The sequence below is a fragment of the Meriones unguiculatus genome, chromosome X (assembly GCF_030254825.1).
Source record: "Meriones unguiculatus strain TT.TT164.6M chromosome X, Bangor_MerUng_6.1, whole genome shotgun sequence".
NCBI classification, from domain to species: domain Eukaryota; kingdom Metazoa; phylum Chordata; class Mammalia; order Rodentia; family Muridae; genus Meriones; species Meriones unguiculatus.
The window spans coordinates 18426611-18454579 of NC_083369.1; the positions used below are offsets into that span (position 1 = coordinate 18426611).

General features: G+C 42.9%; 1 protein-coding gene and 1 pseudogene across 1 annotated transcript; one reads left to right on the forward strand and one right to left on the reverse strand.

Annotated features, from left to right (window-relative positions):
* Nucleotides 1-14385: 14385 nt before the first annotated feature.
* Nucleotides 14386-15192, reverse strand: LOC110542647 (inhibitor of growth protein 1-like). Its single transcript, XM_060375338.1, has one exon. It carries the CDS (start codon nucleotides 15190-15192, stop codon nucleotides 14386-14388), a length of 807 nt encoding a protein of 268 aa, XP_060231321.1.
* Nucleotides 15193-15484: 292 nt separating this feature from the next.
* Nucleotides 15485-16707, forward strand: LOC110542648 (heterogeneous nuclear ribonucleoprotein F-like; annotated as a pseudogene).
* Nucleotides 16708-27969: the final 11262 nt, after the last annotated feature.

Consider the following 27969-nt stretch of genomic DNA (forward strand, 5'->3'; position numbering starts at 1 on the left):
TCATCTTCTTTCGAGTTGAATGGGGGTCCTGCCAGAAGCTGACATGTCTCATTACCAGAAAAGCTTTAAAATAATAAAACATCTTTAAATGCCATTTTCTGTAGGTCTATGAGGTTTTTGAAGACCATGTATCTATCTATAGCACATTTGAACAGGCAAACATTGCTTGTTTCTAGCTATTCACTATCTGTTTAACCTTAGGATGTATATTTTGTGATACACTAGACAAGTATCTCACATGACTATGAGTTTGATTGATGTAACTATCAATTTGCAATACTTAATTATCCTAAACAGCTATTAAAAGAACTGAAAGTTAACCTTATATTTATAAATGAATTGTATAGGTTCCGATACCTTATACAAGAGTTGAAACATATATACATATATGTATCAAAAATTGTTATGGGTTCAGGAATAGCCACGCAGTGACCACTCAGATACCAGTCTCAGATTGATGGAAGTTTATTGAATGCTGAACAAAAATGACTGGTCAGGGTCATAATCTGCACTTGGGAGCCAGACTATGATGCCAGTCCATCTCTAAGGCAGACTTTTTATAGGAAGAACTGTGATCAGGTAACAACCAGGTAACCAGGTGTAGGAAGTGAGGGGGGCAGCATTACATCATTTTGACTAGCTAAACATAACTGATTTTGTTCCAAGGGTATTGGTTGTTATCTACGTAGTTAGATAAAGTGCTTTAAGCACATTGGCTGGAATTTAGGGTAGGGGAGCTCTTGGGGGCTTTCCAGGTTTCTGAGACTAAGGAACATAGCAGGATGTTGGGATCTTTAACTCTAGCAGAACAAGCATTTATCTTCTAGTGTTTTATTTTAAGGAGCAAGTATTGAACTATTGAATTGTATGCTGGTCTTGGGAATGTAGGCCTGAGAACTTGAACTTAATATCACCTTATAAGCAAAATGGAGAGTTGGAAGCAAAATGGTATCTCATATGCTAAAAGCTAAAGCAGTTGTTAATAGAGAAACCATAGTTATGCTAACTAAAATAGGTCTCAACAGAGAGATTGTACAGTTTAAGCAGGTTACAAACAAATAGCTTTAAATTTTATCAGTATACACTAATCTATACCAATGTATCAAAAATAACCTTAATTCTGTATCAATATATAAAATCTATACTAATGTAAGCAAAAGTAACCTCATTTCTGTAACAATATACAAATCTATACCAATGTTAGATTATTGGCTTGTAAATGTTCTTTGGTTTAAGAGTAGATTCTCTGTAATCCCAGCACTCAAGGAGGCAGAGGCAGGCAGATCTCTGTGAGTTCGATGCCAGCTGGGTCAACAGAGAAAGTCCAGGAAAACCATGGCTTACACAGAGAAACCCAGTCTCAAAAAAATTGTTATAAAATTTGTGAATAAATTGTAATAAAATTATAATAAAAACAAAAATAAACAATTAAAAAAAAGAAAAACCAACTAAATAAATAAATAAATCTACCAAGAAGAGCCTGGGCAGATGTCAAGCAGACTCTAAGAGAACACAGATGCCAACCCAGCTTATACCCAGCAAAACTTTCAATCAACATAGATGGAGAAAACAAAATATTCCATGACAAAACTAAACTTAAACAATATCTACACAGCAACCCAGCCCTACAGAAGATACTAGAAGGAAAACTCCGGTCCAACAAAAACAACTACACCCAAGAAAACACAGGATAGAGATAACTTCACAACAAAAAATTAAAAGAAAACAAGCATAGAAACACAGTAACACAACCAACTCCACAATAAAAGGAACTAACATTCATTAGTCACTATTATCTATCAACATCAACAGACTCAACTCTCCAATAAAAAGACATAGACTAACAGAATGATTGCAGAAACAGGATCCAAAATTCTGCTGCGTCTAAGAAACACACCTCTGCAACAAAGATAAACACTACCTCATAGTAAAGAGCTAGGAAAAGGCTTTTCAAGCAAACAGACCCAGAAAAAAAGCTGGAGTAGCTATCTTAACATCTAATAAAATACACTTTCAACCAAAATTAATCAAAAAAGATGAGGAAGGACACTTCATTCTCATCAAAGGAAAAATCCACCAGGAGGACATCACAATCCTGAACATCTGTGCCCCAAATACAAGAGCACCTGCATGTGTAAATGAAACATTATTAAAGCTTAAATCACACATGGATCCCAACACCTTAATAGTGGGAGACTTCAACACTCCACTCTCACCAAAGGACAGATTATCTAGACAAGATAAATAGGGAAATAATGACACTTGCAGAGGTCCTAAATCAAATGGACCTAATAGATGTCTACAGAACTTTTCACCCAAACTCAAAAGAGTATACCTTCCTTTCAGCACCTCATGGAACCTTCTCCAAAATTGATCATTTAGTTGGGCACAAAGCAAGCCTCCACAGATAAAAGATAAAAACAGTCCCTTGTATCCTATCAGACCACCAGGACATAAAACTAGACCTCAACAACAATAGAAATAACAAAAAGCCTACATACACATGGAAACTAAACAACACTCTACTCAATGGCAGCTTGGTCAGGGAAGAAATGAAAAAAGAAATTCGAGACTTCCTAATATTCAATGAAAATGAAGGCACAAATTACCCAAACTTATGGGACACAATGAAAGCAGTGCCAAGAGGAAAGTTCGTAGTACTAAGTGCCTCCAGAAAGAAGTTTGAGGCATCTCATACAAGAAACTTAACTGCACACCTAAAAACCCTTGAAAAAAAAGAAGCAGACACACCCAAGAGGAGAAGATGATTGGAAATAATCAAACTCAGGGCTGAAATCAATGAATTAGAAACAAAGAAAACATTTCAAAGACTCAATGAAACCAAGAACTGTGAAAAAATCAAGATAGACAAACTCTTAGGCAAACTAACTAAAAAGCAGAGAGAAAGTATCCAAATCAGCAAAATCAGAAACGAAAATGGGGACATAACAACAGACACTGAGGAAATCTAAACAAACACTAGGTCTTACTACAAAAGCCTATGTGCTACAAAAATTTGAAAATCGAAATGAAATGGACAATTTTCTTTAGAGATTCCATTTACCAAAGCTGAATCAAGATCAGTTAAATAGATTAAATAGACTTATTTAATAGAAGCAGTCATCAAAAGTTTCCCTTCCAAAAAAAGCCCAGGGCCAGATGGTTTTAGCGCAGAATTCTACCAGACCTTCAAAGAAGAGATAACTCCAATTCTCTTCAAACTATTCCACAAAATAGAAACAGAAGAAACATTACCAAACTCATTCTGTGAGGCCACAGTCACCTTGATACCTAAACCACACAAAGACTCAACAAAAAGCAGAACTTCCGACCTACCTCTCTTATGAACATCGATGCAAAAATACACAAGAAAATACCTGCAAACCTAATCCAAGAACACATAAAAGATATCATCTATCATGACCATGCAGGCTTCATCCCCAGCATGCAGAGGTACAATATACAGAAATCCATCAATGTAATCCACCACATAAACAAACTGAAGGAGAAAAACCACATGATCCTCTCCTTAGATGCTGAAAAAGCATTTGACAAAATCCAACACCCATTTCTGTTTAAAGTCTTGGAGAGATCAGGGATACAAGGCACGTATCTAAACACGGTAAAGACAGTAAACAACAAGCCTATAGCCAACATCAAACTAAACGGAGAGAAACTTTAGTCAATCCCATTGAAATGGAACAAGGCAAGGCTGCCCACTCTCTCCTTATCTCTTCAACATAGTACTTGAAATTCTAGCTTGAGCAATAAGACAGCTAAAGGAGATCAAGTAGATACACATCAGGAAGGAAGAAGTCAAAGTATCACTATTCACAGATGTTATGATAGTATACATGAGTGACCCTAACAATTCAATCAGAGAACTCCTTTAGCTGATAAACACCTTCAGCAAAGTGGTTGGATACAAAATTAACTCAAAACAGTCAGAAGCCCTCCTGTATATGAAAGATAAAAGGGCTGAGAAAGAAATTAGGGAAAAAACACCCTTCACAATAGCCACAAATAACATAAAGTACCTTGCTGTGACTCTAACCAAGAAAGTGAAAGACCTGTTTGAAGAAAAAAAAAATAACAAACAAACAAACAAAAACCTTGTAATCTCTGAAGAAAGAAATTGAAGAAGATATCAGAAGATGGAAAGATCTCCCATGCTCATGGCTTGGCAGGATTAACAGAGTGAAAATGGCCATCCTGCCAAAAGCAATCTACAGATTCAGTGCAATTCCCATCAAAATACCAACAATTCTTTACAGACTTTGAAAGAAAAATTCTCAGCTTCATATGGAATAACAAAAACAAACAAACAAACAAACGAAAAAAAAAACTAACAAAAAAAAAAAAAACACCCCAGAATTGCTAAAACAATCCTGTACAACAACAAATCATCTGGAGGTATCTCCATCTCTGATCTCAAGCTGTACTACAGAGCAACAGTAATAAAAACTGCATGTTACTGGCGTAGAAACAGACTGGTGGATCAATGGAATTGAATAGAAGACCCAGAAATAAACCCATACACCTACGGATACTTGATTTTTGACAAGGAAACCAAAACCATACAATGGAAAAAAGACAGCATCTTCAACAAATGGTGTTGGTCTAACTTGATGTTTACATGTAGAAAAATGCAAATAGGTCCATACTTATCACCTTGCACAAAAGTAAAGTCCAAGTGGATCAGAGACCTCAACATAAAGCCAGACTCACTAAATCTGTTAGAATAGAAAGTGGGGAAGAGCCTGGAACTCATTGGTACAGGAGACAACTTCCTGAACAGAACACCAACACCATAGGCTCAAAGAGCAACAATCAATAAATGGGACTTCATGAAACTGAAAAGCTTCTGTAAAGCAAAGGACACTATCATCAGAACAAAATGACTGCCTACAGATTGGGAAAGGATCTTCACCAACCCTATATCTGACAGAGGGCTAATATCCAGAATATATAAAGAACTCAAGAAGTTAAACAGCAACAAATCAAGTAATCCAATTAAAAAAATGGGGTAGAGAGCTAAACAGAGAATTCTCAACAGAGGAATATCAAATGGCAGAGAAACACTTAAAGAAATGCTCAATGTCCTTAGTTGTCAGGTAAATGCAAATCAAAAACGACCTTGAGACCTGGCTCTCAGACTCACTCTTTGGCAGACTTTAAACTCCTGACTCCTCTGTCATCTCCTGAAAAGGCTTCAATTACAGGCATTTGCCACCATACCTGGTTCTAGAAACTTGGTTAAACATTATTTCTGTATGTTTGTGAAGGCACCCAAAATGATATCAACACTTGAATTGGGAAGGCTGTAGGCTTAGAATTTTTTAAACACCTACTTTATTTTAGGTTTTTAAATGCCTGTACCTCCTTTCCAACCCCCTGACCTTAGGTAGGAGATGGGAAAGGGGCTGTAGCACCTTTTAATTACTTCCTGCTGACTATGGTCTTTGGGTTGTTTGGGGATATACCAGTCTCAGTTGTCAGGGTACCAGTCAGACAACAAAACAGCAAACCACAGAAGCAGCAGCAAACAGCAGCAGTGCGTACCACTCAACAGAAACCACTAGACTCTGTCCAAACTGCATGAGTCAACCAAAACGGCAAAACTCCTCCAAAGCAGCAAGAAAAGTTCTCTGGAGCAGTTCTCTCTGTGAAAACCTGCAAAGTGATCCAAACCATTGCAAAGTTTAGAGATGCAAAAAAGTCCTGTCTCACTGGCTGTGGGCTTCTATTTATTCCTTCTTAGAGTCCACATGAGGATGTTTTCTGGCTCACAAAAAAAAAAAAAAAAAAAAAAGCATGCCCCTTGCACAAGGTAGTTTCCAGCTGACAATCATCACGTGCCTTTCCACAGGTTTGTTTTCCAGTGGGAAAAAAACATTCTCACATCGGGACCAAAACAAAACAAAACACAACAAAACATATTCACATGACACAACTGAGTTTCCAAAGAAATTAAAAACGTCCCCTTCATATAATTGAGAAACATGGCCCTTGTCCTGAGGGTTGGACTCAATATTCAGCACTACAAAAAAAAAAAAAAAAAAAAAAAAAGAAAGTATACTTGAATACTTGAGTAGGCCGAATGAATAAAACAGGTTACTCTCACAGATGGTGTCTAGGCCTCCCTTATTCAAGTCCTTGAAAGTGTAAATATAACAATCAAGGGTTGAGCAAGAAATAATGCCTTCCATTTTGCTGAGATGGGGTATTGATATGTTGCCCAGGCTGGCTGAAATATTTTTTCCAACAAAATATTTTTATTGATCACTTGGAAATTTCACATAACGAATCCTGATCATGTTCATCTCAGGTGCACCCCCACCCTTGTGACCTCCCCCAGAACAAAAGAAGAAGAAAGAAGAAAAAGAAAAACAAGTCCAATTTGTGTCGCCCATATACTCACGGGAGCATGGTCAAACTCCCAGTGGCCAGCCCCTTAAAGAAAACTGAGTCTTCCCCACCTGCACCCCTACCAGAAGCCATCAACTCTGAAGAGCTACTAAGGATACTTCAGCATCCTTATCATAATGTTTAAGAGTTCTCTTCAATAGCTTTCTATTTAGACTGTTTTTTTTTGCGGGGGGAGGTTGGAGTGGGGAGGGTAGTCATATAAACCTTCTCTGTCTCTCACTCTCAAATGTGTGTAGGTTGTTTTTTTTTGGGGGGGGGTGTTCAGGACGTTTCTCTGTGTAGCCCTAGATGTCTTGGAACTCACTCTGTAGACCAAGCTGGCCTCAAACTCAGAGATTTGCCTGCCTCTGCCTCCCAAGTGCTGGCGTTAAAGGCATACACCACCACTGCCCAACAAACTTTTACATATATACCTGTTTTGTTTTAGACAAGGTCTCAATATTGTAGCCCCTGTCTGGCATAGAACTCATTATATATATATATGCTGGCCTAGAACTCAGAGATCCACCTGTAAATGTTTGTGGAAGTTAGTGTGCACACATACATGCAGGTGCTTGTAGAAGCCAGAAGAGGGCATCAGATTCCCTGGAGCTAGATTAGAGGCAGCTGTGTGTTGCTGGACATGTGTACTGGGAACAGAACCAGTACCCTGAAAGAGCAGCAAGCTTAATTGCTGAGTCTCCAGCTCCTAGTCAAACTTTTTCCTTCCTTCCTTCCTTCCTTCCTTCCTTCCTTCCTTCCTTCCTTCCTTCCTTCCTTCCTTCCTTCCTTCCTTCTCTCTTCCCCTCCCTCCTTCCTTCTCTCCCTCCTTCCTTCTCTCCCTCCTTCCCTCCCTCCCTCCCTCCCTCCCTCCCTCCCTCCCTCCCTCCCTCCCTCCCTCCCTCCCTCCCTCCTTTCTCCCTCCCTCCTTTCTCCCTTTCTCCTTTCCTCCTTCCCTGCCTCCCTGCCTTCCTGCCTTCCTTTCTTTTGAAATAGGGTCTCGCTACATAGCCCTGGTTTACCTAGAATGCACTATGTAGACCAGGCTGGCCTCGGAATTCAGACATATTCCTGCCTCTGCCTCCCAAGTGCAGCAATTTTAATTGCTGTGCCACCACACCTGGCCTCTGGTTGAACTTTTGAACTCAAGTGATCATCCTCCTTTCACCTCTCTTTTCTATGTATACCTTTGCACCACATGCATGCAGTGCCTGCAGTGGCCAGAGGAGGGCATCAGATTCAGTTGTGAACTGCCGTGCAGGTGCTGGGAACCTAACTTGGGGAAGAGCTTTTAACCACTGAGCCATCTCTTCAGTCCCTGCTTTTGCTTCTTAGGTGGTATAATTATAGGTGTGTGCCACCATGCTTGTTGGACTTCCTTTTCTGTGACATCCACCTTCTCTGCCTTTAATTTGGACACAAACTAGAACTATACCTTGGGTCTTGCTGGTCTCCCACCTGCCAACTGCAAATCTTGTTCTCGGTCTCTAAAATTGGTTGAGTCTGGGACTGGAGAGATGGCTCAGCAGTTAAGAGCACTTATTCTTGAAAAGGAATCACGTTTGATTCCCAGCATCCACATGGCAGCTTAGCAACCATCTGTAACTCCAGTTCCAGGGGACCCAATGTCCTCACCTGGCCTATACTGGTACCAGGCACCAACCACACATAGTGCACAGACATTCTATCTGTCTATCTATCTATCTATCTATCTATCTATCTATCTATCTATCTATCTATCTATCTATGCAAAACATCCTAAGACATATAATAAAAATAAATAAATATTAAAAATATTTTTAATTGGCCCAGTCCTTATATTTTAAGAGTGTTGTTTGTGTGCTTCCATCCTATTAGCTCTGGGTCTCTAGAGAATCTGGATAAATATATCTAACCTTGTTTTAGTTGTACAATTTGTCACCTCCCTTCACTTAAAGTTAAGCTTCATGAGGATGGAAGTTCTGGTGTGTCCTTAACACAATGTCTGCCACATAGCAAGTGCTTAATAAATAATGATTGAAAAATAAATAAATAAATAATGATTGAAGATGAATGTGTTGACTCAGTACCTGAGACTGAATGCTTGTCACAAGTTTGAAGTCAGCCTGGGTTATGTAGCGATTCCAGGCCAGCCTGGGATATAGGGAGAACTTTGTTTTGATTTTTGAGATAGGGTTTCTCTGTATAGCCATGGCTGTCCTGAAACTCGATTTGTAGAGCATGCTGGCTTTAAACTCAGAGATTCACCTGCTTTTGCCCCAAGTGCTGAAATTCAAAGTATGCACCAAGCTGGATGCGGTGGCACACATCTGTAACCCCAGTACTCTGAGAGGCAGAGGCAGGTGGATCTCTGTGAGTTGAGGCCAGCCTGGTCTACAAGGTAAGTCTTCCAGGACAGCCACGGCTACACAGAGAAATCTTGTCTGGAAAAACAAACAAAACAAACAAACAAAAAATCCCTGACAACACTGCAAATTAAAAGCAAACTAGGTAAATAAAAACTGACTGACTGACTGACTGACTGACTGACTGACTGACTGACAGATAGCCCTTCTGACTGGATCTTTCCCTCCACTCACTCTCCCAGGAGGCTACTGGCCATTCGGTGAACTGGAACTGAACCTCCCTGGCTCTGCATTCTCGGAACCAAGCAAAGCCACTACCAAAGGGGCCCAAAGTATGTAATGAATGAAATGCTTTGCTATGCTTGTCCAGAACAGCATTCCAGTTTCCAGACAAACAGGACAGAGGCCTCTTCAGGCCTCCACTCTCCCCACCCTACCCTGAAAACCCCAACCCTGGCAGGGCCACTTGCCTACTTCCCTCTCTTCAAGTCTTCCCTTCTCCTGTTGTCCTTCGTCACCTGACTGGGTATAGGCTGTCTTCTGGGGGTAGTGATTACTGCTAGTAAACTGGAAGTTGGTTACTAGCTAGCTCTCACACAGGTTTATTTGCATGCTTCCTTGGCATTTCTGACATTCCAGGGAAACAGACATAGCCCCTGCTTGGGCTCAGTTACTGCAGGAGCAATCAGTCCGTGAGCTGGGGACTCCTAGCTTGCTAGGAGACCAAGGGCACTGGAAGCAGGGAGGCCATTGCCCCTTGTTGTCACCTTACCAGCCCCAGTCTCTGTTGGAACCAGTTTAGGGTAGAAATGGTCTAATGTCTGCAAGACTTTGTAAACTGCAAAACAAGGGTCTGCTAGCATTACAGTACTCATTCCCTTGGCTATCATTTCTCTGGAGCTGCTTTCTCTGCTTCTCTCTGCTTTCTGTCTCACCACAACCTGCCATTGTCACACAGCAGGAGCAAGGCCCCTGCTAGCTCTCTTCTATTCTGTACAAAACTCACAATCACTGAAACACCTGTTAAAGGAAAAGGCCCACAGAGACAACCTCAAGCTCATCCCGTGGGGGTGGAGTGGGGCAAGCCACTGATCAAATTCTATTCACTGCCTTCCAGTTGTTCAGATCTGCTGGGATGAGGCCAGCTGGAATTAGTGACAAATTTGAAAGCAGAGAATATTGACAAAGCGGTGCTGTTTTATTGCCTGCAATGACTCACTGTTATTCAAAAGCAGCTCTCTTAGTCAAGGGGAACCAGTTAGTGAATAGGTTAAGACTATACTAACCACTTAGCCACACCCAAACCTTAAGCATAAATTCAGTTTTGTTCCCTTCAAGGCGATGAAAAATAACCCTTTCATCTCTAACCCCTTCTTCTCCCTCCAAATCTGAAAGCCTTGCCAGAGACTTTGGAAATAAGACAGCATGATCCAAATATGTCTTGCTCCAACCACCCTGTACCAGAACTCTTAAGTCAGCTATATAGGCCAGGATGGCTTTGAAGTCAGTTCTCTTGCTTCAGCCTCCCATGTGGTATTGGGATTGTAAGGGCTAAGCAAACTCCATTTTGAATGAGGGTTTCATTTTGTAAAAGGTACAGACCCAAGAGTTACCCTCCATCCACCGAGTTGCAGGAAAAAAACCACAAGATGTACAAACATGTAACCACCAAACTGGACCAGATATTCCTGTAGACAAGCTTACTTCCTTTAGCAACTCTGCCAGATGGCACCCACCAATAGCAGTAAAGGTCACCTCGCTTGCTCAACCCTTACCCAATCCTGTAACACTAAGGCTTGGAATTTGCTTGTGGTTTTTTCCTTTAAAAACTCTGCTCCCCTAGACTTGAGGCTGCTCTCCTAACCTGCTCCAACAGGGGCCAGTGGTTTGTGGCCCAAGCTCGAGCTTGTAATAAAAAGATCCTCATATGTTTTGCAATGGACTCGACTCCTGGCGGTCTTTAGGGGTCTCGTGATTCAGGCACAACTGGATAATAGGTATGTGCCATTATACCAGGCTAAGACATCTATTTATTTTTTAATGTTAGGGATGGAACCCAAGACCTTTCACATTTTCTAGCTAAATGCTGAGCCCTGGGAAAGATTTTAAAGTATCTTTGCTCCAGTCCTACCTCTAGGGACTTCTGATTTAGTCAGGGATGGAACCTGGCCATTTTGAAAAATTGAGGCATAATTTAGATACAATAAGATGCCTAGGATTTAAGTGCTTATCGTGGCTACATTAATGTCACCTTGACACAAGTTAAGAGTCCTCCGAGAGGAAGGAAATTCAATTGAGAAAATGCCTCCATAAGATTTGGGATCAAACTGTTGGACATATCCTAATTGGTAATTGATGTGGGAAGAGTCAACCCATTGTGGGAGGAGTCACCGCTGGGCTGGTAGTCCTGAGTTCTGTAAGAAAACAGGCTGAGGGATCTATGAGAAGCAAGCAAGTAAGCAGCATCCCTTTGTCAGTCCCTGCCTTCTGGCTCCCACCTGGTTTGAGTTTCTATCCTGGCTTCCCTCAATAGACTGTGATTTCTCCCTGTGTTGCTTTTGGTCATGGTGTTTCATCACATCAACAGTAACTCTGATTAAGACACAGTTGTAATAAAAAAACATTTCCTCACCTGACCCCTGCCAAACGCAACCTTTGTACTGATTTCTATTAGGGATTCATATTGATTGTTCTTGAACTTCGTAGAAACCAATTTAAGCAGTGGTAACATTTGGAAACTGGCCTATCTAACTTAGTATATCACTCTGAGATTCATCCAAATCATTGCACTGATCAAGTGATTCATTATTTTTGATCAGTGGCATTCCCTTGTATGGTATTTTTGTTGTTTGCAGGTTTATGTTTCTGCCATTGCTATCATGAAATAACTGAATCTAGGTAATTTACTTCGTTTTTTGAGACAGGGTCTCACTGTGTAGGCTTGGCTGTTCTGGAACTTGCTACATAGACCAGGCTGTCCTTGAACTCATTGAGAGCTATCTGCTTCTACCTCCCAAGTGCTGGGATTAAAGTTGTGTGCCACCATGCTTGGTGCAAATCTAAGTGACCTAAAAAGAAAAGCACTTCTGGGGTAACACACCTGTAGTCCCAGTACTCAGGAGGCTAAAGAAGGAAGCACTCAAGTTCAGGGCCAGCCTGGGAAAACATAGGAAGATTCTACCAAAGGTGAGGGAGGAGCAAGGAGACTGAGAGACTGTTTTTGTTCATGAGTCTAGAGCTTGGGAAGTCCAAAAGCACAGCTGTTGGTGAGGATCTCGTATATTCCTCACCTCATGGCAGAAATGGAAAGGTCAAGGGTGGGTATTTGAGACAAAACCTGAGGGGCATTTTGCTGAGCAAAAAGTCAATTGCATTCGAACCAGTCCCACATCCCAGGATATTGAGAGTTCACTTGGGTGTTAATTCTTCAGAAGGGGCATATCCTTTATGATTTAAATGTTTCTTAGAGAATTTGTCACCTCTCAATACCATTCCAATGGGAATCAAGCCTCAACATCAGCTTTGGCAGAGACAAAACAGATTCAAACAACGGCATATGCATATCCCATGGGACAATTCACATATTCAGGGACACTTGGGGGCTGTTCTCAGAAATAAAGTTGCTGTAAATATTCTTGCACAAATCCTTCTGTGGACACATGGATTCATTTATTTTAGAGGAAAATCAATGGATTTATGTTTGATTTTTGCCACTGCCAGTTTCCAAAGAGATCCTACCAATTCACACTTCCACCAGACAACTATCAAAATCAAAGCTGTATCTGTTTATCATGGATTTTTTTTTTTTTGAGAAAGTTTTACCCTGTAGCCCAGTCTGGCCTGTAACTTACCATGTAGCCCAGGGTGACCTCAAACTGGCAATTCTCCCAATTTAGCATTCCAAGTTTTGGAATCACAGGTTTGAGCTGTCATGCTTGGCCTTCATTATAGTTTTAAATTGCATTTCTCTAAGATTAATTATTATTTTTTAATTCTTTATTAATTGACTAGGATCAGAAGCTAAGATTAATTATTAGGATACATATTTCATGTATTTATCAACCATTCATATTTTTTTCATAAGGTTGTTCCAGTCATTTACTCCTTTTGGGCTAAAATTTTATTGGTGGTTTTGAAGAGCTCTTTTATATGCTGGACATATTAATCCTTTGACAGATGGTTTTGTATTATGATTATTGGTTATAATATTTCTAGTTGGAACCAGCTGCTGGTGGCACAAGCCTGTAATCCCAGCACTTGGGAGGCAGAGGCAGATAGATCTCTTGTGAGTTCAAGGGCAGCCTGGGCTGTACAGAGAAACTCTGTATTAAAAAAAAAAAATCAGCATCTTTCCAGCTCCATAGTAGGAGGGCTGTGCCTCATCTTGCTGAAGGTTAAGAACAAAAAGAAGATGCACCTGGACTTTCCCTGGAGCCTCTGCCTTCCTCCCATGGAAAATTTATCTTCCATAAATTTTCTTTGGTGGTTGGCATCTTTGGTGGTTCCTTTTTTTTTTTTTTTTTGTTCTGAGTCTTTTATTTATACGCACGCAGGTCTGAATTTCATAGGACTTTGACTTCTCATAAAATGTGATTTTTAAAACCACTGAGGAACACAGAGACCACTCTTAGCTCACAGGCCATACAGAAGAAACAGATGGTGGGGCTGGATCTCACGAGTGCTCACTCCCTAACCTCTGTTCTAAATACTTTTGGACACTTATTTGCTGGCACAGACATGATGGCTACTCCCTCATTACGTGAGATCAATTAATATACAATTTGCTTAAGGCTTTTGTCTAAACTGCTGGTGTATAAATTTTTAAGACAAAACATTTTAATGATTTATATGTTAAAATTAAATGCAAGAAACAAACTGGCCCAGTTTCATTTATTTCTTGATGCAACATCTATACAGCTCATGCACGCAGGAGGACATGCACCTTGGCTTCACAACAGTACAAGGCTGCACTTCCAGTTATAATACAGCAGGAGCAAGACGGCAGAAATGTACTTTTATACACTTCATATAAGTTAAAGGTTGTTACATTATGACTTAGGGTAGCAAAGGCAGGACTTGGACCCATTGCCTGGATCACATGTGTCTGACCTATTAAAAATGTACCCAGTCATTAAAAACGGCCAGTTGGGGATTAGGCCATATATAAAATGTCATGTAAAATTTACCCATTTAACTTTAAAAAAAACAATTATATTTAAACTTTAAACCTTTGACCAACTTGTCATGTGGATATACATTTTGGAAACAAGAAGCACATTGCTGTACTTCAGCAACCTGTTTTTTTTTTTTTTTTAAACCATACATTTTTGTTAAAACAGCCAAATTAAATGTCTTCTTTATACACGTTAGGTTCCTTCCTTCCAAGTCACTCCCCAACCCCAAAAAATCAGTCTGACACTTGCTGACATGTTAATCCGAACCTGTATTTGTAGTTTCTAAAATGCTGCGGACCCAGCCTGGTGACAAGGTACACCGTGAAAACACAGGCTGCTTCCGCCATACGGGGTGGGGTGGGGTGGGTGGGGGATCCATCTGACCGTCCTTACATGTCTGACAAGGCAGCAACGCCATAAATCCACTGTGGGCTTGTTCTTGAGTGAATGTTCACAGACTATCTGTTGTAGGCCCTTTCTTTCTTGGACTTCTCCAGGGCCTTGTCCATCGTCTTCGCGTTCTCCCCCCGGCAATTGGGGCAGTACCACTTTCCCTTCGGCTTATGGTTGAGCCCCACACAAGGGAAGTGGAACCACTCGAAGGGACACTCGTCGTTGTCGCAGCCGATCATCTTCCCATAGGAGACCTGGTTGCACAGACAGTACGTGGGCTCGTTGGGGTCGACGGGGAGGTCGGCGGGAGACTCCTCACTGTCTGCTTTGGCCTTGGAGCGTTTCCTCTTTGAGGTGTTCGCTTTCTTCTCCTTGGGCGTACCTGAGGAGGTGTCATCGTGGTCCTGATCGTTGGACTCGTCCTCACGGTTGTCGTCGTTCCGCTGCCTCCGGGACCGCTTCCTCGGCCTACCTGCCTGCGCCTCACTCTTGGACTTATCCTGGCCTGCCTTGCTGCTGGTGGCCTGGTGGGCTTCCAACAGCTCCACGTGGCTGTCCAACTGCGTGTTGCGGTTCTCCACCAGCTCCACCATCTGATTCGCGATCTGGATCTTCTCATCGCCCAGCTCCTGGCTACGAATCAGAGCCCTCTGGATGCAGCGCAGCACCCGCCTCTTCTGGGTGTCGTCCGTCTCTTGGTTGAACTTCTCATAGTAGCCATCCAACTCCTTCAGGATCTCTTGGTATTGGGCGTCGATCTCCCGCATCCGAGAGACATTCCTCTGCAGGTCTAAAGGCATCGACTCAATAGAGTCTAGGTAATCCTCCACATAGTTCACCAGCTGGATCTTCTGCCGGTTGGCACGACTCATGGTTCACCCTGGAGGTCTCCCGCAACTCGGCGGCTTTCCACTTCGCCACACACCTCCGCCCCCTCAGCACAGCACAACGCAAAGCTCTCGCCTTCGCGCCACCCCCCGCCCCCTTCGCGCTGTTCCGGCCGGGCCGGCCAACGGTTACATGTGGCGCCTGCCGCGCCGCCTCCGGGCCTGTGGGGACGAGGCGCAGGCCTCGGCGACTGAGGCTCCTCCCTGTGGTGCTTCTTTACGCTAGAAAAAATTGCCCAGGCCTGTGTGACATCAGCCCTGTCACGTTTTCATAATACTGGGCCCTGAGGGAAGTAAAGGCTATGTGGTCCAACTCCGTGGCCTACCCTGCTCCTACTCAATAGAGGTTGTACAAAATGTCCTCGCTGACTGCACAATTCAATATGGGGTCGCAGTTCACTTATGTTAGAGACGGCAGGCAGAGTGGTGAGGCTTTTGTTGATGTTGAGTCAGAAGACGATGTAAAAATGGCTCTGAAAAAAGAGAGGGAAAGCATGGGACACCGGTATATTAAGGTGTTCAAGTCACACAGAACCAAAATAGATTGGGTGTTGAAGCATGTGGTACAAACAGCATCAACAGTGCCAATGATGGCTTTGTGAGGCTTTGGGGACTCCCGTTTGGATGCACAAAGGAAGAAATCGTCCATTTCTTCTCAGGGTTGGAAATTGTCCAAACGGGATCACATTACCTGTGGACCCAGAGGGTCGAGATTACAGGGGAGGCCTTTATTCAGTTTGCCTCACAAGAGTTAGCTGAGAAAGCTCTAGGGAAGCTCACGGAGAGAATAGGGCATATGTATACTGACATGTTCAAAAGCAGTCAGGAGGAAGTTAGATCATACTCACATCTGCCTCTGAAGTTTATGTCTGTGCAGAGACCTGGGCCTATGACCGACCTGGCACAGCCCGGAAGTACATCGGCACTGTGAAACAGGCAGACCTGGATAGGATGAGGTCTGGTGCCTCTAGTGAAGGCTATGGAGGTTATGAAGAATACAGTGGCCTCGGTGATGGTATGGCTTCACCGATGACCTCTTTGGGAGAGACCTCAGCTACTGTCTCTCAGGAAGGAATGACCACAGATACGGAGACAGCGAGTTCCCAGTGCAGAGCGCCACCTGCCACTGTAGCCACATGAGGTGGCTTCCCTACAAAACAAAGGAGAACGACATTTACAACTTCTCTCCACTCAGCCCCTGTGAGAGTTCCTATTGACCCCGATGAAAGAAGGACAGGAGAAGCTCATGCTGAGTTTGCCTCTCATGAAGAAGCAGTGATAGCTGAGGGGAAAGACAGGGCCAACATGCAGCATAGACACATAAAATTCTTCCTGAATTCAACAGCAGGGACTATCACTGTGGCTTAGAGCAGCCAGGTGATGCAGGCCCTGGGAGTGTCAGCTGCCCAAGTATCTCACAGTGGTCTAGAGAGCCAGTCAGTGAGTGGCTATTATGGGATCAGTTACAGCGATCAGGATATCCTGGGTGGATATGATTAGTGTGGTAGGAACATTTGCGTTCTTTCACTCAAATATTTCACAGGCAGACAATAAAGCAGTCAGCAGCAGCTTATAAGTCTAGAGGAAGCCGGGAGACCCACTGTGCGCCATGAATTCGTGAAATCTGAATTTAAAAATTACCTCTTCGGTGTTTCTCATGCAAACTTTTCTTCTAGCATGTCATATCGAGTAAACGAAAACAGTTTTCCTCGGATTTTCTCAATGAACATTTCTGGTGGTATACTTAAGACTGATGTTATCTGAGTTAAGTAGTGTTAAGTATGCTGAGTGGATCTTTAAGCCCACCACACTGGACACACTGGGAGCATATACTTTTCTGGAGAACTCAAAGGTGCTAGATCCCTGATGCAAACAGCAGCATTTCTCATGTTCATTCTAGTTGATTTTTTCATTTAAAATCTTTAGGTTAAGTTTAGGCTTTTTAAAAGTTTTGAGGATTGAGACACAATACTAATACTATAGGAATTGGTGAGGACTTGACTCAAAGCTTTCTTTGTACTGTGATTTCCTTTTGGGTGTATTTTGTTAAGTGAAACTTGTTAAATTTTTGTTACCTAATTGATTTTCTTAAAATAAAGACTTTTCACACACACACACACAAAGATCTCTAGGGGGGCTAGGGAGACAACTAGCTCATTGATTAAGAGTGAGTACTAACTACTCTTGCAGAGGACCAGAAGATCCCCAGCACCTGTGTTGGGCAGTTCACAACTCCAGCTCCAAGGAATCCAACACCCCTGGTCCACAAGAGCACCTGCAAACACACACACACACACACACACACACACACCAACACACACACTACAATAAAAACAAACCTTATAAACAAAGCTCTGTAGTGAAAGCTGGGTGTGTTGGCACACGCCTTTAATCTCAGCACTGTTGAGGAGGCAGGCAGATCTCTAAGTTCAGGCCAGCCTGGTATACATTTCAAGTTTTAAACCAACCATGACTACACACTGAATTCCTATGTAAAAAAGAAAAGGACAAGGTCTCTAGTTGCATCTACTGTGAATCCAGAGTTTAGAAGTCCTGGCAAAAAAAAAAAAAAAAGAAAAAGAAAAGATCAGCTTCAGAAGCTCCTTACTTTTATGGGTCTCCAATCTATCTTATCTGGCTGTCTGTCCACTGAAAGGTATGACCATCATTTACTTGCCACCTGGTTATCTGGTCTTACTGAATCAACCAGGCACTGCTCTATGACAAGGTGATTCACCTCTCCTGACCTTGATTCCTTCACTTGGTTAAAGACACACTGCTTGTTTCTGGGAATGGGCCTGGTATCAAACAGCTGTTCATAACACATCACTTCTTGAAAGGGGGACCGAGAGGTATGGCTCTGGGAGCTCTCCACTCTGGGACCTGCCATTCTGTAAACATGTTCTGGTATCAGTTCTGTAACTTTGCTCTATACCTTCAAAGGCCATGACTGGCCAAGGTCCTAGCTGTCCAGTTCTTACACTGCCTTGATGAATTTGAACAAAGCATCCCAAGGCCCCTAGGCTGTTTAAGCTCAGAGCAGATGGCTAGCAAGCCAGTTCTCTAGGACATACAGTCCATGACTCAGATCTAGGCAGGTGGCCAAGGCTTTCAAAAGACTCTAGAAAAACTTAACCCTCATCCCAGCCTCCCCAGGCCCCATTCCCTACAGTGTTCCTGAGAGTTTAAATAGTTTTACTGCTGGGCTCATCCAGTGCCACTGAAGAAAGAGCATGAAGAAACATCAAGATTCGATGCCTATGTGGAGGGGCCTCAACTCTGATATGGAGGAAGGGTTCTTCTTCACTGGAGAGAAGCCAAGAGAAAGTTTATGGCACTCCCAGGAATGTCTGTGGACCAGGAAGAGGGGATTCCAGGGTACCTGGAGTCTACCAACACTATGCAATGGCTGGAGATACCCATCGTGCAGCCAAGGGTGGGTGGTTCTGCCTCAGTATAAGCCCTAGGAAGGGAACAGAAGAATGTCCTGCTCCTGGGGGTAATTTACTCTTCTGTGTGACCTCCGGTGTCACCTTGGGGCAGGTATAAGAGGGAGACAGGGGTATATAATAGCAAGAGGAATGCCAGAATAGGCATGTGTTTCCCCTTTCCTTGGTGTCTGGTTCCCATAATGGCTTTGAATGTATCAATCCCTCCCAAGGCTTTTTTCTGACCCTGAGGTGGTCCGCACAGCTTCTTTTCCGGAGTTTATTCATCTAACACGTTCGCTGATAATACTACTATACACAAAGTTCTGTCCTAGGACAACACTTTGAAAAGATCAGCTAAGTCTTCCCAGAGCTCCCTTGATTCATGGGGTGGGGGTGGGGGATATAAGTTACCAGGCAGCTTTATTACATAGAATCAATCCATGAGATAAAATTAAAGCAGGATGTGGGAGTCGCAGGGGATTACACTTGGGAAGGATGAGGGGAAAGTTCTTGGAAAGGAGACCTGAGCAAACAGGAGATGCTGAGGAGACAAGAAAGAGTCCAGGAAGAGGAAATAGTGTGAGTGGACCCAGCAGAAAGCTAAGCAGCTGCAGATGCTCACTGTGAGCAGAGTGTGGGAAGAAGTGACATGAAGTAGGGGAGGTTGTTGGAAGCTCTTGGAAGTCATGATGAAAAGGTAGGACATGATCTTGAAGACTGAAAATTGAGATAGGGGCATGCTTTGATCACTCCAGGTTTTTGGCAATAAGACAGTAGGGGAAAGGTACAAATACAAATTGCATCACAAATCAGTGTTCCAGTACAGCGAGGGCTTGGGGTGCTAAGGGGCTTGCCTAGCATGTGTGTTTGGTATAATGTATGGAATGTATACAATTTACCCTCGTTCGTTCAAATTCCCTACCACACTATCTGGTTTCAATCCGGATATTGCATTGTGATGCTTATTCTAAGCATCACCTGTCTCAAATTTGTGTAAACATGCCACCATTTGTTCTCTTTATTGTGAACAAAACAACCAGCCACAATGCTAATAGGCAATGGAGAGAATAGGGTGCAACATACTGGTCCAGAGGGGAGAAGGGAGGAGGAGGAGAGCAGAAATTGGCAGGAGAAGTCTTGGAAACCATGAGGAGAGATGAACCAGACTTATGATATGACAAAAAAGCAAGTATAATGTGGGAAATCTGAATGGGAGGAAGCTATGCGGGCTTGGAGGTTTAGGATGGAGTAATTATCGCCCAGCACTGTGCTCTATGTTAATTAAATAAATCCTAGTCTCTGTGTGGTGATTTGGGTATACAGCTGGTTTATGAATGACTGCTGTTTAACTCCAGATAACTCAACAATAAATATTAATATTCAACAACACATGTGTAATAACCTAGGCTCCCTTTTCAGTAACAAACACATCCTTACTCATATGCAAAGTCCACAGTGAGATCCTGTCTCCAAGACATATCTTAGTAGTGGCATACTTTCTTAGCAGGCAGAAGGCCTGTGGTTTGATCCCCAGTACTGAAAACAAAAACAAAATAAACCCACCAACCAAAAACCAACAAACAAACAAAAAAACAAAAACGAAAATGGAGACCACTTTGGGCACCTTGTAGCACACCCTATAAATTCCAGCACTTAGTAGGTAGAACCAGGGAGACTGAGGGCTTCAGGCAAGCCAAGGTAATTTCAGTAATCCAAGGAAATGATGATGGTGGCTTAGACCAGCATGGTGTCAGTGGAGATGGGCAGAATTGGTTGGGTTGAGAATATGTTTTAGAGGTAGAGCCAACAGAACTTCCAGATGCATTGAATGTGAGGGGTGTAATGACTGGGAAGCCTCAAGGATGCCTCTCAGTTCCTTTTTTCTCCCTCTTCTTTCCTTCCCTGTGCTGGGAATCGAACCCAAGACCTTTTGCATGTTGGCAAATCCCTACCAAACACTGAGCTTCACCTCCAGCCCTGCCCCTCAGTGTCTGATATGGACAACTGAGAAGCTGGTAGTGCTGTTCCTGGAGATGAGGAATAATGAAGGAGGATATCCCGGGGAAGGTAGGAGGTGAATTCCATGTCATGTTGGGTTTGAGCTCCTGGGATGACATAACCAATTTGCCATCAAGGTATGAAATTCAAGAGTGAATGAACAGAAAGATACAGTTGTGAGGTCTTGAGAGTGGGCTAGTAGCCCAGAGTGGAGGATGCCTTGCTCCAGACAGGGACACTGTCCTAGAAAAGATTCCTTACCCTTTGGTACCAGTTTTACCTCAAGCTCTGGGAGGCAAGTTAAGAAGGCACTTGCATTAGTAGTAAGGGTTGTCTGAAGGAACAGAACTGATAGAGTACACACACACATACACACACACACACACACACACACACACGATGTGTTACAGTGGCTTACAGGCTGTCATCTGGCTAGTGCAACAACCACTAGCTTCTGGCAGAAAAGCCAAGAATCTGGTAGTTGTTCAGTCCATGAGGTTAACTGTCTCCAGCACCCTGATGCTGGAGTCCCAGGGAATCCTAGATAGCTGCTGGTACATTGGAATCCCGAAGAAGTAGACTGTAATACTAGCCATGCCTCAGCAGCAAGATAGATGAACTTGCCAGCAAGCCTGAGTGTGTGGCTGAGAAGCTGGCTCATGAGTTAAGAAGGCTTGTTGCTCTTCCAGACGGCTCAAGTTCAATTCCTAGCAACCAAATGGTGGCTTGGAACCCTCTATAATGGGACCTGGTGCCCTCTTCCGGCATTCAGGCCAACATGCAGACAGAGAACTCGCAAACATAAATAAGTCTTTAAGAATGAGTTTAAGCAGGCTAAAAATAACAGAAGTTTCCTTCTTCTGTGTCCTTTTATGTGGGTTGCCACCAGAAGGCATGACCCAGATTTAGGGTTGATCCTCCCACTTCAAATTATCCAATCAAGAAAATCCCTCATAGGCATGCCCAGCTGTTTAGGTTTTAGTTGATTTCAGATGCAGTTAAGATGACAGCCAAGATTAGCCAGCATTGCAAAGAGTTTGCAAAGTCCCTGAAGGAAATCCTCTTAGTTTCTTCCTTTATCCTCATTCCTGTCATCCCGGCTGCTAAGCTGACCCGAGTTTTGGAATAAGAATTTATCCAACCCAGGGGCCCTGGCCCACTCCCATTCTTAGGAAATACAGTTATGGCTCCCCCTGCCGGCAGAGTCAGAAATGACTCCCAGCTGGGGCGCTTCTCATTTTAGCCTTTTCCTCCATCCTCCTGAGTTCTCTTTAACAGGACAAACCTTTAATCCCAGCAGCATTCTGCTGGCAGAGCCAGGCAGATCTTTGTGAGTTTGTAGACCAAAGTGGTCTACAGAGTGAGTTCCAGGCCAGCTGGGGCTACCTGGTGAGACCTTGTCTCCAAAAACAAACAAACACAAACAACAACAAAAACTTTAGTTCTTCCCATCTATTCTTTTAGAACCCCACCTACTTGACAAGAACACTATCCGGAAACAGGGAAGGCTAATTGATTATGTGGAAGCATAGTTTAAATTCCTAAGTTTTAAAATAATTGGTTTTTAAAAATGATTTTTTTTTATGGGTAGGTATATTGGTATATGCATATCAGTGCTGGTACCAATAAAGGCCAGAAGGGGGTGATGGATCTTCTGGAGATGGAGTTACAGGAAGTTGTGAGCAGCCTAAAGCGGGTACTGGGAACCTAATTTGGGTCCTTAGCAAGAGGGCTTGTAACCATCTAAGCCATCTTTCTGGTCCCGAATAATTTTCTTCTTTGTTCTCCTAAACTGACTCCATTCTGTGCTCATGAAGGCTTAATTTGATTCTTTTTTGTTATTGTTGTTGTTTGTGGTATTTTGTTTTTGTTTTTGCTTTTGAGACAGAGTTTCTCTATGTAGCCCTGGCTGTCCTGGAACTGGCTCTGTAGATCAGGCTGGCCTCAAACACACAAAGATCTGCCAGCCTCTGCCTCCCAAGTGCTAAGATTAAAGGTGTGCACCACTGCCCACCCACAGCTTACTTTGATTCTTTATACAAAGCTCCAAAACCTTCGTCCTGTGCTGCCCTTGGTGGTATATGCCTTTAATCTCAAGCACCCCAGAATTGGGCAGATTTCTGTTGAGTTCGACAGAACTAGTCTACATAGTGAATTACAGGACAGCCAGGGTTCCATCATGAGAATCTACCTCAAAACAAAACAAAACCCTCCTCCTTTGTTCTTAGTCCCCAAGAACAGTATTTTGGGGATACCACCTTTGCCTTCTTTGTGCAGGGAAGCCGAGAACTATGCTGGGAAGGGTTTTGACAACACTAGAAACCCAGGTTGGAGTCTTGTTTCTGCCAATGATCCAGGGTATGGATCCTAGGACTTTCTTCCTTCCCAGAAATAATTCCCCCACCTATGCCACGAGATTGGACTGGAAAACGGCCTTCCAATCATGGTATTCTGCTCCTCGCTACAGCTGCCTTGACTTGTTCAATTTTTGGCCTATACCAAGCCCTTTTCCTACCTCAGATCCTTTAATCACCCTGTTCCCTGACAGGTTCTTCCTTCTCTTTTGGTGCTTCTCATTAGACCAGGTCCTTCCTGACATCCTCTCATAACTCGTCACTCAGCTCCCTCGTGTTTGTTTGGTTATTGTTTCAAGTCCACCTCCTTTGTGAACCCTGTGAAAGCAATGACCTGTCTTGCCTGCCACTTTACCCCAGCACCAGGTCCTTGTTTGCCTGCTTGTTAAAGGTTCAACACAAAATGGCATTTTTGATGGGATGAATGAATCCTTTTCTTCACCCATCACCACCACCACCTACTTTTTTCTTCAAGGATGGGATTATTCATTCTTGTTTATATTGCAAGAGACTGCATGGTCCATGATTGCGAACATCATGGTGGTGGCAGTTTGTGTGGTAGAAGAGGTTCTCATCTTGTAGCAGACAGGAAGACAAGAGAGGCTTTTAAAGAATTCTTATTCTTAAAAAAAAGAAAAAAAAAAGAAAAAGAAAGAAAGAAAGAAAGCAGGTTGGACCTGGTCTGGGTTCCTCTAGATTGTACAGAACTAACTATAGCTTCAAGACTTCACCTAGCCTTGACTTACTCCATTTTAAGAATGACCGCCAAGGCAGAATGACACCACATCTTGTTTAGAGAAATAAACAACCTACATCTGCTGGCATGGCATGAGCACAAATTAATAAATAATTAATTTGTACCAATAAATAATCACATCTATGAATATACCAAATCCTGTAAGAAACACAAGACACCGGAACACACCACATATAACCCCATTATCTGAGACTATAAAAAAAGCACCTTAAGAATGAGACATGGCAGGTACCCTCCATCAGTGTATCCTCCATCAAGCTTCATCCAGGAAATTTGTCACATCAAAGGACCTTTGCCATTGTACCCTGGTTTAGCTCAGTTTCCTTTACATGTGACACACAGCCCACTCTGATACTTAAAAAACTTCCTGCCATGCTTTGCATAGTGGCTCATGCTTATAATTTCAAAAGCAATACCATGAGTTTAGGGCCAACCTGGTGACAAAGTGAATACCAGGCTAGAACTACCCAGCATATCAAAAAAATTATATAAATAATAAAGGGACTGGAAAGAGTGAACCTGTGACTGCAAACAGGCATGAATAACAAGCGAAATCGGGAGTATTCATTGAATTAAAGCCAGCATAATTCCTAAAACTTATTTATTGTCATTAAAAAATTCTGACATTGGGTAAACACATAAAAATGTCTAGAATTTGGACACATCTCACTTAATTATCTAGGTAAGTGGTCACTTGCACCTTCAACATGAGGCTCCCATATTTTAGGAGACAAGTAGCTCAGGCTGGCCTAGAACTCTCATTCCTCCTGCCTCACTTTCCTGAGTGCTGTGATGGTAGCAGTGTGATACTGCATGTGGAATCAACTGTTTTAAATTTGGTTCTGGGCCTACCTTTTTAATGACTGAGCAATCTCTCTCAAGCCCTTAATTACTTTTCTTTTCATTTCTTGTCTTTTTTTTTTCCTTTTCTTCAAGACAGGGTTTCTCTGTGTAGCCCTGGCTGTCCTGGACTCGATTTGTAGACCAGGCTGGCCTCTAACTTACAGCAAACTGCCTGCCTCTGCCTCCCAGAGTGCTGGGATTATAGGCATTGCACCACAGTGCCCAGCCCTCAACTACTTTCTATAGCTAACAAGTGAGGTGTGTAAGAGCAGAGAATTCAGTGGTACAGCACTTGTCTTACATGTGTTTCGTTCTCTGGGTTTGACACACAGATTAGACCACAGAGAAAAAAGAGAGGGTGGGGAGAGAGAGAGAGAGAGAGAGAGAGAGAGAGGGAGAAACAGAAAGGAAGGAAGGGAGAGTGAGAGATGAAGAAAGAAAAGAGAGAGAAAGAAAGACAAAGGAAAAGAAAAGAAAAGAAAAGTAAAGAAAAGAAAAGCAGCAAGGGTCCAGAGATGTAGCTCAGTCAAGTGCTAGCCTAGATTACACAAAGACCTGTGTTGGATTCTCAGCACCATATATGCATGGTTGTAAACCCAGCATCTGGAAGGTGAAGGCAGGAAGCTCAGAGGTTTATGGTGATCTTCACCTACACTGAGATTTCAAGGAAAATGTGGATTTTGTGGGCTCCTGTTTCAAAAACGCAAAAAAAGAAATAAAAAAGAAAAAAAAAACGAAAAGAAAAAAGCAGGATGAGATGGCTGAGTCAGGAAAGGTGCTGATCACCAAGTGTGATAACCTGAGTTCAGTCCCTGAAACTCATATGCAGGAAGGTAAGAGCTGACTCCCGCAAGCTTCTGACCTGCCTCCTCACACCCAACTCCTAAATAAATAAATGGACGTTAAAGTGATTTTAAAATGCCAAAAAGAAGAAAATCTCAAGTCAGATATGGGAAAACAAAATATGTATTTTTGGAAGGGAAGTCCCAAGGCCTATGAAAACCCCTCAAGATCTTTCTGTTGTTGTTTGGTAGTCTTTTGTTTTTTAAAAACCCTGAGAAAATTGTTAGTTTTTGCTGACTTTAAGTAGCAGAGGAGGACCTTGAACTTTAATGTTGCTACCTTCACCTCCCAGGTCCTGGGGTCCCAGAGGTTCCAGCACACCTACTTTCACGTGGGGTGCTGGAGCTTGAATCCAGGGCTTTGGAGCCAGGCATGGTGGTGCATGCCTGTAATCCCAGCCCTTGGGGAGTTAGATGTCTGTAAATTCCAGGACAGCCTGGACTACAAAGCAAGTCTAGGACAGCCAGGGAGATACGGAGAAACCCTGTCTAAAAAAAAAAAAAAAAAAAAAAGTAAGTGAATGAATGAAAAAATATGCAAGCAAGGAAGCAAGGATGCCAGCCAGGGCCTTGAACAGAGTAGGCAAGCCCTGTAACAAGTGAACTATATTCTCAGGCCACAAACTTGTTTGACTTACCGTTTCTGTGCTTCAGTGTTCTCATGTGTAAAGGGAGGATGATTCTGCTTGTCAGAAAGGTCATGTAAGGAGTAGAAAGCTTCGATTTGGAAAGTGTAGAACAGGGCCTGTCCAGCAGTGCTGTGGTTACTAGCTCTTCTCTCTAAGTACACACTGTAAACTCTCCTGCTATGCCACATTATTTTATTCGCATTCTGTACGACTACGGGTCATGTTGTAATTTACTGGGGATTTTTGTTTTTGTTTTGTTTTGTTTTAAAATGCCTCTGATACAGACATTTTCAAACATACAGAGTGGAGGATCATGAAAACCTGTAAGGAGCCCCGGAAATTATCAATAATCTTGGTTTGCCCCTCTCTTTTTAATCCCTACTGGAGTAGTTGAATGTAAATTCCAGACATCCTATCATATTGTATAAAAATTCCCCAATATGCTTTGTTAACAGACAGGGACTTGAAAATTACAATACTACCATTTTCACAATTACAACTTAACAATAATTAAGGGGAGTGTCTCTTTTCTTTCCGAGAGATGGGGTCTCACTTTGTAGCCCTGGCTGGCCTCCAATTTACAGAGAACCACCTGCCTCTGCTTCCCAGGTGCTGGGATTAAAAGTGTGTGCCATTATGCCTGGTTTAGGGACAGCTTTTCAAACCCCATTCCCTTGAGTGACATTGGGGGAGTAGCGATTGTTGATTCACTGTAAATGCAGGAATAGGAAGTTAAAGTATGCAAACAGTATAATTTGAACAGTATTTATCACATACCAGTGGGATACAGAACTGTCATGATGAATCTTTTATCCACTCTAAATTCCCTTCAGTCTGTTTTATTTCTGTCCTCTGAGTGAAGCCAAAAGGATTTAGAGCTCTGTTGGGGAGTTCTGTGGAGCACTGGAGTCCTTGGGTGTCATATGGGACTCTGGGAGGCACTAGATATGGCCCAATAGAAGCATCAAGGTTTAGGGATGTAGCTCAGTGGAAGAGGCTTACCAAGCAGCGTGCACCATCGCCTTGGGTTTGATCTGACTACCCCCAAACAAAACCCACGAAGCAGCAAGTACATGGCTCACAGGTGGAGAGGAACCCCAAGGACTGGAACCCCAGTGGAGGTGAAGAAATACAGTAGCAGATAAAGGTAACTTGCAGCCCACCCTGATGACTTCATTTTGATCTCAGACCTCCTGCACGTTCTCCTCTGACCTTCATACACCTGCTATGGCACGGGCACACACGTATGTTTATAAATAAACAGCAGCCTTGGCTATCCTGGAATTTGCTTTGTAGACCAGGCTGGCCTCGAACTCAGAGATGCTCTCACCTCTGCCTTCCCAGTGCTGGGATGAAAGATGTGCACCAGGACCCCTAGCTCTAAAGGGCCTCTCAGTACAGAAATTGAACTCAAAAACATGAGTTCAAATCATGGATGCATGGCCAAGCCTGGGCTCCCAGAACTCATAGGACTGCAATGGGAATATTAAGAGTTCCAGGCCAGTCTGAACAACTTGTAAGACCCTATCCCACTAAAAGAACAACTAGTACTTATACACCAAGCCTGACACGGTGGTGCTCTACTGTTATCTTAATACTCAAGAGGCTTAGGTACTAAGAGTGAGAGTTTGAGGCCAGCTCTGCCTAAGTAGTAAGATTAGGGTTTCTTGTCTTGTCTTGTAGACAGGGTTTCTCTGTGTAGCCCTGGCTGTCCTGGACACAATTTGTAGACCAGGATGGCCTCTAACTTACAGCAAAGTGCCTGCCTCTGCCTCCCAGTGTGCTGGGATTATAGGCATTGCACCACAGTGCCCAGCCCTCAACTACTTTCTATAGCTAACAAGTGAGGTGTTTAAGAGCAGAGAATTCAATGGTACAGCACTTGTCTTACATGTGTTTCGTTCTCTG